Source organism: Pithys albifrons, chromosome 2 (genome assembly GCF_047495875.1).
Source record: "Pithys albifrons albifrons isolate INPA30051 chromosome 2, PitAlb_v1, whole genome shotgun sequence".
Lineage (NCBI taxonomy): Eukaryota > Metazoa > Chordata > Aves > Passeriformes > Thamnophilidae > Pithys > Pithys albifrons.
In genome coordinates this window covers 87,034,853-87,048,057 of record NC_092459.1, presented here as the reverse complement: position 1 = coordinate 87,048,057, position 13,205 = coordinate 87,034,853, and the positions used below count along the sequence as shown (strand labels likewise).

General features: G+C 42.5%; 1 protein-coding gene across 7 annotated transcripts in view; it reads right to left on the bottom strand.

The window, feature by feature from the left end:
- The window catches only part of DAAM2 (dishevelled associated activator of morphogenesis 2), a 215,156-nt gene that overhangs the window by 7,587 nt on the left and 194,364 nt on the right, over nucleotides 1–13,205 (bottom strand). For all 7 annotated transcript variants that reach the window (XM_071576849.1, XM_071576831.1, XM_071576823.1 and 4 more), the window contains 3 exons: nucleotides 12,663–12,723; nucleotides 8,945–9,076; nucleotides 559–729 (listed from right to left, as the gene is read on the bottom strand). In XM_071576849.1, the coding sequence (XP_071432950.1) occupies nucleotides 559–729; nucleotides 8,945–9,076; nucleotides 12,663–12,723 (364 nt within the window). The remainder of the gene's footprint in view (nucleotides 1–558; nucleotides 730–8,944; nucleotides 9,077–12,662; nucleotides 12,724–13,205) is intronic.

Here is a 13,205-nt window from a genome sequence, read left to right as displayed (position 1 = left end):
CCACAACGTACAAAAGCTCTCTTGCCATGTCAAAGCTGGATGCAGCCCCAGTAATCAAGGCATTAAAGCTTGCCAGAGAGAAATATTGCTGGTGTGGCTGCACCAGGTGCCAGGGCATTTGCTGTGTCACTGTACACTGTCAGATGACAGGCACACAGCAGATGACAATGGAGTCTGACTGGAAGCTGACCAGCTTGGCAGGACTGAGGGAAATCTGGCTTCTTCACTTGCAGCTGAAAACCAGAATAGTCTGGCATGGGGCAGGGGCAACAGCATCCTGCAAAGTGCCAGGGCAGAACTACCTGGGCTAGATTTGGTTTCTGAATCCAAAGAGAGTAATTTAGAAGCCAAACAGTATGTCCTTGACAGCTGACAAGAGAGACAGCAGAAAAATGTCATCATTTAAAAAGAGAATGATGCCAAGAAGAGGCAGCAGGGAGAACAACATGAAACAGTGACAGTGATGGGACATGAGCACTGGAATTGGCTCTCTCAACCTTTCTCCCAAGACATGAAAAGGCAATGGAAGGAAACACCTTCCCATGCCCAGATACTCACCATGGCCTCCATGCGTGCCCTGCGCTCCTCCTCTTCCTTTTTCTTCCTCATATTCTCCAGATCTTGCTTGGCCTCCGCAAACGACTGTAAGAAAGTGTCAAAGATGCCAAAAAATTCATCTGGCTGCATCTTGCCCTCGCTCTCTCCAAAATGCTTCAGTGCCTTGGCATACTGTCAAAGGGGCAGAAAACAAAAGAGCAAGAATTAGGCAGGCAGTTTGATGAAGACAGCTAGGATAGCTTATGAGTAACCACACATGTAATTCAATACACTCTGAACATTCACACAGTGAGAATAGAAACCACCCCCAGCAACAGAAGTGTTTCTCCTTAAGGCAGGTGCCTCTATCCCTGAAGAATCTGCCCTCCTGGATATCCTTTGGGTGATCTGGGGCAATGTTCCTGGAGAGCATAACTGTCTACTTATACAAAAACCCCCATGTTTAGTGCCTGAGGGTAATAGAGTAACTTCAGAGGACTACCATCTGAACACATCTCAGCTGCAACTGTGGGACAGCCAGGGCATGAAAGACTGATCTAGGTGGGGAAACAAGTAGTTTTGGTCCACACTTTTCCCTTCTACCTTCCCTTCAAATCCACTTTTAAAATGTCTGGAGTTAGAGGGAGTTTTGCAACAATGTTACAGTCTGTCCTCTAAGAAACCTTTTGCCATGTTATCCATCTCTCTGGAGTCCTCTGAGTCAGGGTGTTGCCTGGGAGAGAGGAGACTACAGACAGACAAGGCATAAGAGTGGGGCAAGGAAAAGCAGCCAGGGCTCCCGGGCAGACTTAAAAGAGAGTGAATACATCACAAGTGGTTTTTATTTTGAAAGGCAAATGTTGAGGCTGCAGGATGCATTTGGAGGCAGCCAACTGGCAGGACTTCAGTCACAGGGCAGTCATGATTGGGATATGGTAAATTCACAGCAACCCCTGGCTCTTGGGCATCAGTCCTGCAGTAGTTGTACTCTTTGCACACTCACACTCACAACCATGGCTTGTTACTCACCAAAATGCACTCAAATGCAGGCATATATAGTCTGTCAACAGTATGTATGCACACATACACTGTGCTACATAAGGACACAACTCCAAAAGCTGTAACGTTGTCCAGCTGCCTTCACTCACACACCTTGTACTGCAACAGGCAGCACCAGAAATGCATTCCTGACCATACTTGCGCCCTAATGCACAGCTGCCCTATCTTGCACTTTGGCACACCACCACTGAGCAGCAAAGCATCCTTACAGACCTCTACATTTACAAAACCAAACCTGGACTCTCACAGACTTCCTTCCAACTCTCCCAAGCATGTATTCAGCTCTCATTAACTAACCCAGTTTCCCTCTCCTTACGTGGACGCTCTTTTAGAATGAAAAAGACAGTAAGAAATGTTCAAGCTCCAATCCCAAGCAAAAAATGAGTCTGGAAGCAGGTCTCCTAAACCCCTCTGGCCCTGTACCAGGTAAAGCATAAACAATGTGGCCCAGTCAACTGCAGGGGGAAGAAATCTCCAAGGAAAGCAGCTTCTTTCTGGCACAGTCTGAGAGATTCAGCATCTCTCCTTCTCTGCTTTCTCTGCCAGGCCCACAAAGCAGTTTGAAGCAATAGCTTCTTTTTTATTTTAGAAAGGCAGTGTTCTCAGCCAGAAACAAACAAAGAAACCCAAAGAATCTAGGGAAAAAAGTGTTGGAAGAAAAGCAAGTTGCCTTGAGCTACCAAACATGGCAGGAGTTGAAGGAAACTCTACATGGAAACAGCAACAGATTACTTCTCTATTTAACTCCTTTATGCTGAAACCTCTGAAGACATACACACAAGTATGCACACCTACACCCTCTCCCCATCGCTCTCTGTAATTTTATCTGTATATAATGTACACATAGGCTTTCTGGGTATAGGAAAGTGTAGCAGTCTCACAGTAAACCACACTGAAATGGTACCAGCTCTTCATCAGAGAGAATATAGGCTTCAAATAACACAGAGGGAGATAAAGCATCTCCATGTGCTCTGTTTTCTTGTCTTGCTTGCACCAGTGTGACAATCAGCCAGGGAGGCAGAGGAGCACCAGAGAACAACTTCAGCACAGGCATTGCATCTTCTGCTTGAACACACGGAGCACCTAAAGCTCATTGCTCACAGGGGATGTGCTACCTGGAATCTCTTCCCATTTAATCTATTGTTAACTCCTGTGAAAACTGAAAATAAGGCAAAAAATAGGAGCAGTGACTAAAGCTGCCAGCTAGAAGAAAGGCCTGTCAAACTCCTGTGAAGCCTGAAGTCCAGGGGCAGCCCACAGGAGATGGCTGCTGTCCCCTGTGTTCCTCCTATGCTCAGCAAAGGTGAGTGAAGGGACACATAGAAAACGAGTTGGTTTGAGTTCATGAACATCCACAGGCATTTTCTAGTCTCTTGAGGAAGCTGGGGGTTGAAAAGGTAGGGGTCCTTGCTGTGGGGATCTTGGGTCCTACATACGTGGAAGTCTCCATTAGAGGGTGGTGTTGTCTGCGAATGTTCTGCATGTGGCCTGTCACCCAACTACTAGCATCAGCTATTTTTGTCACACTGGCAAGAGGGGCTTCTGCCCCTGCCTCCCCACTGCTAGTCAGAGAAAAAACAGTGTTGCTGTGCTGGAAAGACACGGCCGCTTGGGAGCCTTTGAGACACTCATGGGTACAAGGTGTTGTGCTCTCTAAGCAGCCACAAGGAGTCTGAGGACAGCCCATCTTTGGTGCCCTATAACATAGAGCTTAGTAGCTCACAATCACTTACTGTAAAGCAAAAATTCTGTGAGCTAGATATACTAAAATAACTACAAAAGAAATATCTGCAGCTCACTGAAGTAAACATTTTCTTTCTTTCTCTACCTCCTCTGAAGAAAAAGCTGACTGGGCAGAGGAAGGCAAGTCAGGAGATCCAGCCTCCACTGCCAGCTCTGCCCATGATGTGGCTTGGGAACTCATGCTTCTTTCTGAGCCTTCCATTCTCCATTCATTACAGAACAGAAAGTGTCGCCCCACTAATCTGATACAGGAAACAGCAAAAAAACAGTTGTTCATATCTGTAGGGCACTGCATCAAATAAATGCACTATTGAAAAAGAGAGACATGCTGTCTTTTCACTGTTTAAACTACAATAGACACCTCTGGCTTCATTACTTCTTCTATTTCTCTGTAACTCTGGTTCTGAAACCACATGTGCTTTTTCAAAGCACTTGTGCTAGGATGAGGGACAGTGAGCTCCTGCAGATGGCCTCCCCAGTGCTGGTATGAAGCCCAGGGTCCTGCCTGCCCACAGTGGCTTAAACCACACTGCCTGCCTCACTCAGGACATAGAGTCACAGACCAAGGTGCTCTGGACCCCAGTCTGCTCTTCTGCTTTCCATCACAGGATTTGTGTCACCCTGTATAAATCACTTGACCGCTCCATGGGCAGATTCCCTACCAAACAGTACCTGCTGTAATTCACAATTGTGAAATCTGCAGCTAAATCTTTGTGTGTCCAAAACCCTTCCCAGAATTTTGTAATGTGCTGTAATAGTGTGGAACAAGTGCTGAAACTTGCTTGTTCCTAAAGTCATTTGGGGACAGATGAGATGGGCAAAAAGCAAGATGGAAAACTATGTTTCAGCAGGTTTTCCACTGTAAAACAGGATGGTATATCTTTTTTTCATTAAAAAATTCATTTCCACACCATAAGGGCCCCCAAGCTCCATGATATAACAGGTCCACAAGCTCAGTGCCAGCTCTACTTCCTCTGCCAAACTTTCCACTGAATTTATCCTCTTGCCAAAGCAAATCGTTTAGACAGTTGTTTATTTTAAAAAGCCATTTTAGCAAGGAGAGGGAAAGCGGGACAGCAGCACATACAAACTCTGCTGTGCTTGCCAACGAAATGTTAAACAGTGGCAGAAGAGCTCTGGAAATGGCAGGAATGGGGCTCTATGAGGAGAAGGAAAAACAGCCATGATAAAAATTTCCTGCTGTCTGTGCTGTCTGTAGCGGGAAGAGCCAATGTATGAATGAATTACACCATGTAGCCATGCAACATGAAGTGTGTCTCACAGAGAAGTAATTCTGAGTTTGCTGTCATGAATATACCACTTCTGTACTGAGGCAGTTCAAATAAATGTCCATTCTCTTTATGGGAGAGATTCAGATAAGTTAATGGAAAGAGTCCTGGCAATTTCAGGCAGGACTGAGCCCAGCTCTCCTTGTGCCTAAATGCTCTTAAAGGATTCTCCCAGGAGTTCAACAGGAGTCTGGCAGCCCCGAAACTGAGATACAGGTGCTCTAAACATTCCTCATATGTTAGATAGCAACCTGCACTGCAGCATCAGAAGTTCAAAGTTACTGTGATTTATTTACCAAATGGATGTTTCTGACAGCAGGCTGTGGTGCCTTTTGTAACACAACTCATCTTGACTTCCTCTCTGTCCTGATCCGTTCCTTATTCATTACCTTACTGGTGGCTGACAGAAAATACCATTCCCCAAAATGCACAACTGAAGTGCACAGCCTGTAACTGGCACTTGGACTACAGTATTTCTGAGTGTTTCATAGCACTCTGACACTAATGACTATTTTCTTAAATGGATTTTTGTTTTCACTGCCTTGCTGTTCTTCAAAACAGTTACTATAGCTGCTAAGCTTATTAAATGCATTTCAGATTCTGAATGCCTTTCTTCATCATGATAAACACTCTGTTTGAGAGGAACTGTCATCAAAAAGACTGGAAATGGACACTTTCCTAACCAACTCATCAGCCTTGCCCCAGCTGTGGCCTCTGCCACAGGCTTAAGTTTGACATTCAGCACAGCAACATCTGACTAAGCAGACTTTGTTCTCCTAAGATGATCCAAATGTCTTACAACGAGGTTTGTTATAAACCAAGCACAAAGTAGAACAGTTATGAAGCAGTCTAGTGATCTAAGTTCAGACCTGTCAATATTTAAGTACGTAGTAAAGCTTCATACAGGGCAAATGTTACCCTTTTCAAGCAGGAAAATAAAATTCATACCATGGGAGGCTACTGTACCTCTGCTTGGGAATTATTGTTACTCCCCCAGAGAAAACAGAGGAAAAATTTTCACAAACAAAATTCAACTCCATCTTTCTTATTTAAAAAAGTCAAGCTTTTGTCTGTTTAAACACGTAAAAATTGATGAAGGATTCCAGGGCAGAGTTTCACTTTCTCCTTCCCCTACCTTCAAGTTTACGGGAAATGGCAGAAAACATTAGCTCTTGATCTAATGTATATACTCCCTTATAAAGTGGTATTGAAAGTGAGAAAAACACAAAAAGAACAAGAACCAGCTGTGTTAGGGATCCTGTTAAAAGAGCTGATCTAAGTTTTCAATCAGTTCTTAACCAAGCCATCTGTTTACTGCATGAAGATAAGTACAGTTACAAGGCTTCCTCTGCAAACAGGGATGCCTGCATCTGACAACCTGGCCTTTTAAATTTAAAATATCATTTCCTCCCCATGGCCACTAACGATGAATGGTTCTGTTTAAGCAAAAAGGTCAGAAAAAGTACTGCATGGGATTGTGAAAAATATCATCTGCTGAGAAGGCCAGCACCACACCTTAGTAATGGATTGTTTCCATAACTGAAGAAATTACTTCTGCTAATAGTGAAGAAGTTTAAAAAAAAATAAAAAACTTCCTAGGTTTGAAAAGATAACTTACATTGTTTCAACTCCCAGCTGAGCAAACATGGCTCTGATTAACTCAGGGTAATCAATTAGCCACATTTATATTTAGAAGGATATCCAATTCCAGCTGTTAAAACTAGAGCTTTATTAATAATAATAAATCCTTGAATCAGACCAGCTCTTCCTAGTCTCATTATGGTATTTTTCGAAGTCCTCCCTGTCCCACTGGCTTTTTTCCCCTCAATTTGTTCTGTTTTGAGCAATCAAAAAAGAACAGGATAATCAGATGTCTTGGTCCCCCTCCTTCTTTAATTGGCTAGTAGATTTCCATGGTAAAATAAAAAAAGCTCGTGATTCAATAAGCACAGAGAGCCCATTGAGGTTGGAAGATGTTATAGGCTTTGCGAAGCACATCTGGTTTGTTGAAAATTTCCAGCTTTCTTTTTCCTTTTTTTTTCTTTGAAGAAAAAAACTAAAAAAGAGGAAGAAGAGAGGGCCAAAATAATATGAAGCAAACATTAGAAATAGCTCAACATTGGTAAGGACAGACAGTTCCCTTACAGGAGTCCAAAAGCAGCTTTTTGCCAGTGGAAGAAGCCATAGATTGAGCAAAAGTTGAAATGGCATGTGTTCAAACATAGTAAGGGTGTGTGAGGAGAAGGTAGAGTAATGTTTCCTAAGCATGTTATAGTCATTAAAATAAAACATCTCTTTATGTCGAGTGCTTTACATTGGCTATGTCTAAAAAAGCATGCAACAACTTCCAGACATATTGGTCTGTCTGTAGGGAGTTTCTCTGGTTATTTTTAAAGCAGAAGAATGGTATTTTTCCTGCAAGTGCCTGAACAGGAAAAGTTGCATTGCTGTGCTGGACATGCACCACTCGCTGGTTTTTAACCCGCAACTGAACCTGTAAAGAATCTGCATTGGGCTTTTGTCCTAGCGTGCCAAAAGCAAGGAGCACCACCATCTATAACACCAAACTGAAAATGCACAATCTAAACCATGGACAGAGCGAATATCCTTTCAGAGAAGCGTGCCTAACTATAATGAAATTGAAAAATTTACCCAGTCATAACAGAGAAGCCTCTAAACCACAGAAAACAGAGTTTTTGTCAGTAAATTCAGAGGGGCCACAGAAAGTGAATTATATTTTTGTGATTATAGTGTCAGTATGGTGTGAACATTATTATACTGGTAATAATTGGAATCTTCTCAAGCAACATGCCAACAAAGAAAACTGGAAGTTTTTTCCCCCTGCTGGATGAGGCTCTGAGAAATCCAGTCTAGCAGAGGATATCCTTCCTCATGGCTTGTGTGGGGGGCTTGGAACCAGATAATGTTTCAGGTCCCTTCCAAATCAAACCATTCTATAGATTCCAAAAAAATTAGTCGCGTTATTCTCCTCAGAATTTCTTTACACCGTTAGTAGTGTTAGACTGCCCAGCTTTGCCTTCTGAGTGTGGCAATATCTACTGCCTCACAGGCGTTTGCCACACGGCCCTCTCTGAAAACCAGTAGCTCCTGGTGTTTGCAGCTGCCAGTCACTATTACCAACTTTATCTCCACAGCAAGGAAAGGCTTTTGAATCACAGAATGGCATTACTGGAAAGGGAAATGAGTGAGGAGTCTTACTGTTCAGATCCTGAGCCTGTATTTTCAAACTCAAAGGCCTACCGATCCAATGGCACAGCTTTCATTAATAATGCAACAGGTTCCTTAATGCTACAAGGACTGACACCGGAGTGCTAACAATTCAATCCAAAAGAAATAGCACATTTGCTTTATAAAGCCAAGAACTTTTAACATGCCAGCCAACAAGGGCAGATTTGCCATTACATATTGTTTACTTTAGAACTTGCTCTTCTCTAAACATTTTCATATGCTTATGATCTTTACATATAAACTCTTCCTCATTCAACTGAGACACACAGGGATTAGTGCCAGACTCCAGCCATGAGCAATGAACAAGCATCTCCTTAGCTATACAGTTCTGGTAATGGAGATGCAGACAGTGAAAGTACAAAATGATCACAGCACCACCTGAAGAGTAACACACACACACACACACATGATGGTGGTTGTGCAAGACAGTTCCAAGAACATCAAACAAACCATGCGTGTTTGGGATTTCTATCCCTGTACTGAAATGCATCCAACAACAGAAAAGCATAAGTGGAAAAGATCAGGTATATCAGCTACAGCACTGTGCAGATGCTATGAAGAAAATTAACTTTATCCCAGGTGAAACCAGGGCACCAAACTACCAAGAGGTGCATTTTCAAAGGAAAGAAATACAGCACAAATGTCCCCAGCTGAATGAACATTGTGGGATGGAGCTAGAAGCAGAAGGTAAAAAGATATGAGATCAGCATCGCTACTTAACAAAGGACTCCTTTTTCAGTGATCACTTAAAAGACATTCCTTTCAACAGCATGGCAAGGTGTGACATTCTGTTATGGATAGTGCCATCACAATTCTATGCCATATAAGAATAATGTTAAGGAAAATTAGCAAGAAGTGGGTAAGAGCACAGAACCTTCTTTTAATTCTAAAATATATTCTAAATGGATATAGGCCAAATTTGGAAAAGTAAGAAACTTCAGCCTAAACCATTTTTAGTGTCTACTAAATTTTCACTATAGTCCCAGCATCTGAAATTGCTGTTTCCACTTTGATTCAGGCTTTTGATTGAGCCAATGAAACTCTTAACACTTCAAAAGGTATCTTACCTTGTCTCTAGCCTCATTAAGAAGGTCTTCCAGCTCAGAGAAGCTGAAACTGGCCACAGTGATGAAATCACTCATGACAGGAACAAACCTGTCCCCTGATTCCCGCATGCGTCTCTTCTGATAATCCAGTTCCTGAAAGAAGCAAGAGATACAGACAGGCAAGCATCAAAGATTCCTGGTTAACAAGGAGAGAAGCAGGGAAGCCCATCTATTTCACTCACTGCAGAGCACACTCTGCTCCCACTCTGCACACGTTCAACCAAAGCTGTAACTCATCCACCACTTTCTCACTATGTCAAAGGCTTTGCCTATTATGGGGAAGAGGGCAGGCCAAGGTGGGATGAAGGGAGGTCTTAGTTACAGTTCCATTTATCCTCAAGCAACAACCACTCCCAAAGCCATCACCATACTGAGCTTTGAAAGTAACTTTATAATTTAAAAATCAAGTACATGAAGTGCTGCATCCTTTTTTTTTATTCCCCAAATGTCAAATAACAAAAATCTCTCTGAAGCAAGGAAATTTGGAATTTTTAATAGTGAGCTTCCCTCCATCCTGTCTTCCCATGGTGACTCAAAATGCTGTACACTGGGAAAAATGGGCTAGATCTCCCCTTTATTTCTCTGAAGAGCACTAGATAAGCAGCAAAAAATAGTTCTCTCAGTAAAGAACAACAGGCAGATTTCATGTGCAACATGTGCAACATTTGCTAGCACCCTGTTATCCAACAAACATTAGCTTAAATGTCATAAAAGTCACATTTATAAACTAAGGTTATTGCAATAAGAAGAGTTATGGTAAAAGGAGAAAGACATAAAACCATAGGAAACTAAGTTCTATTTGTCTGCTACCAACAGAAAGAAAAAAATATTGTCAGATTCTTTCTTTCTGGCTCAAGTTTTTTAATTGTAAGCCAAGATTACCCACAGCTATCTCTTCTCTTGTTCTATTTACTCTGCTTGAAGCATAGAGAGAGCTAAGGAGTTCCTCAAACCAACTAGGTTATAGTGAGACCAGCAGTCCCCCATGCCTGTGCTTGGCTTGTGTGCTGTTGGCAGTCCCATGGGGAAAATGAAAGCATAATCTGGGCCTCATCTTTATTCTCAGCTGGATAATCAGTGGGAATGATAGAGCCTTACTTTCTCTGTAGGGAAATCAGCATGAAACAGCAGGTCAAGTTACAGTCTGACCCTCTGTTCCCTTTGGAAAAAAATATTTTTGTGCTGGCTGCAGCTCCAGCTTAGATGCATGTTGGGTCCTCTCTGTCACTGGTCATCAAAATAGCAGTTCACAGAGCCAAATGGGTAGGTTTATAAGCATCTATGCTGCAAAACATCTTGGGATTTGCTCCAAACAGTGCTGCCGAATTGCAAGAATTACTTTGGCCATCAACAGTCTAAAGTCAGACATGGTGTATCTTTTGGTCTTATGTGTTAGAAAGAGCACAAGGCAGAAAAGGGGCAAGAAAAGCAATGAGCAGGTGGTCAAAGGAATCTCACTTTAAAGTGCTATTTTCCTTGCTTTGTATTACATCCTCTTCTCCACTGGTTTACTAACACATCACAAGGGATGGTCTTGGGAGCACTGCTTATTACAACACTTTGCAATTAATTGTTTCTTTGTTCTGAGTTGGACCATACAAAAAATGTGCCTATACATGCTTCTAAGAATTATGCATATTTTTTCAGCCACTCTCGCCCATTCTAATTTTTAAGCTAATTTTAGCTGAAAGTTGCTTGACCTTCTCCTCCACCCTTTTCCAAGCAGGTGAGTATAACAGTTCTGTCATTTTACTCACTGTTGAAAGCTATGGCATTTGGGACTGTTACTGGAGAGCAATGTTTTTCAAAGTAAAATTAAGATTAGGTGGTCTGCTCTTCAAATTCATATTCAGTTCTTTCCTGCAGAGTAATTCTTCCAAAATGTACAAAAACTCTAAAAACCCATGAAAGAAACCAGCATGACTAAGTAATCAGTCCGAGAGCAATGCCACAGAGTAACAAAACTCCTCTGTATCTTCTAAAAATGGTCTCTACTAATCATAATAGCACAACAACAGGGGCCAGAACTGCCTCTGGTGGGCTGGGCTGCTGGTTCTCTAGAGAGATGAAATGATTCAGCCATGGCAGTGGTTTCTCAAGTGATGGTTATCATCTTCTGGCTGTGTGAGAGAAGGGCTCTGCTGACAGAATTCCCTTCCACTACTTAGCTGTCCTTCTGGGAGCATCCTACACAAAGGCAACAGCTGCATGAATGTCTTCCAAATGAGTATGTCTCACTTTTACAAAGAAGCTGCAAGTCCAGCAAGGCAAATTGTTAGTAGTACCTTTAAGAACATCAGACTGTGAAACTATTTTTAGCTTTCTTTTCTTAAGGGGCCTTGAAGAAACACCAGTCACTGGGGCCAAGACTGTGGTGAGAACAGACTGGAATGGAATCAAGAATCGCACCTTCCCCTCCTCCCTCTTCCACCTAATAGTGATCTTCTATTGTTGCTATAGCGCTGCTTTTTACACGCCAGAAAACCACGAATTGAGCAGGCAGACTGGAAGGTGCTGGCAGACCCAGAAGAAAAATACCATGGCAGGGAGAAGACAGAGGCTGGAAGATGATGATTTTATGAGAAGGAGAGATTGCCCATGGAACCCATGTGTGGGAAAGAGAAGAAAAAATTACTGTAAAAGCAAAAGGACAAATAATCTGATGAGAAAAAGCAAAACATAATTAGGTGCACATATTTCAATGGGGTGAATTGTCTGTCCCAGTCAAAAACTGGGCCTCTGTTCATGACATGAAACCCATGTCAGCCTTCTTTTTACAGGTACTTTTGATTCACTGTACTCCATGTATGCAGCAGTATTTCTTCTCTCCACTTCATTCTCCCTTACCCAAACAATCCAGAAATAAGGTTGAGAAAGTTGTGAGGTTTTTGTGTTTTTCTAAGGGGAACATCACTGGCTAGTGACATGATGAACTACTGGTGACAGCCAGACATCCTGGGAGTTGCTGACAGCACAAAGATCCCTTCCTCCACCCTCATAGGCAAAACATACTCAGGTCAAATAAAAGGAAAATAAATTCATCATTGTTTGTCTCATGGTGAATGAGAAGAACAGGAGGGTTCTGTGTTAGTTCCTTGTAGATAGGCAATCCTTACACAGAAACCACCCAATGCAATTCCCAACAACTGGCTTTCATTAGTAGCAGGAAAAAAACCCTGCCATTGTTACTTTGCTTGCCAGCTCAGCTGCTTCATCTTTAACTAGTGTCCATCCTGTCCTCTGCTTTCCCAACGAGTGCTCAGGAGAGGTTAGAGTTGTGTGTAACAGTGCACTACCTGCTTACTACTACTCCAAGGGCCATGTGAAACACTTGTTCAGTAGCCGTCCCTCACTCAGTAAGAAAGAGCAAGAATTTTATTCTTTCTTTCAGTCCACACCATTTGTCAAACTGTCCTTTTACTTTCCAGGCTGAGATCAAACAAGCTTTTCATTAGGCTCAACTCTGCTAAGATCATCAGCTGGAGATCCACATAAGAAGCTTTTATTTGTTTTTTTCTTGGTTAATACATTATGGAGTAGAATGGAATGGAATGGAATGGAATGGAATGGAAAGGAATGAAAAAGAAAGCCCACTTTCTCTTATCATAAAATATATCGAGCCCCTGATTCTGAGAGAGATATTTTAAGTATGGCACTTTGGAAATCTTCAGATACTTACAGCTTCAACAGCTTTCAATCCAGTCTTTATGTTGTTGACTTCCTTCTCCAACTCTACTAGGCTGCGCAGAAGACAGAAGCAGAGCAGATGAAACAAAAAGAGCAGTGTTACACAGGGATACAGGAACTGTGCAGCAGAACAGCCCATCGAGTCTGGTATCCGGCCTCTGGCACCAGCCACACCAGATGATTAGAAATGAGGGGAAGGGGGTCTGTTAATGCTCTGTGCTGCTTTTTGTATGAGATGTAAGACAAGGCAAACCCTGCTTGCCTGTAGTCACACTGAAGACTGGGATTTTCCTGGGTAGAAGAGGGGGTTTGCCCTCAGAATATCTGCTCTGTGAGCTGAGCCTGACCCTTCAACAAGGAGTGCATGGCACATGGGCAGCTTGCAGTGATCAGTTGACACATAAGCAAGGACCTCAGCTTTAGCACACACATTGCTGGAGTCTCAGCTTATCAGTACATATGATTCTTGAACCATGTAACTACTAAATCCCATTAGCAGTACATTTACATGTGATTTTCATCTTCCTCACAGTCC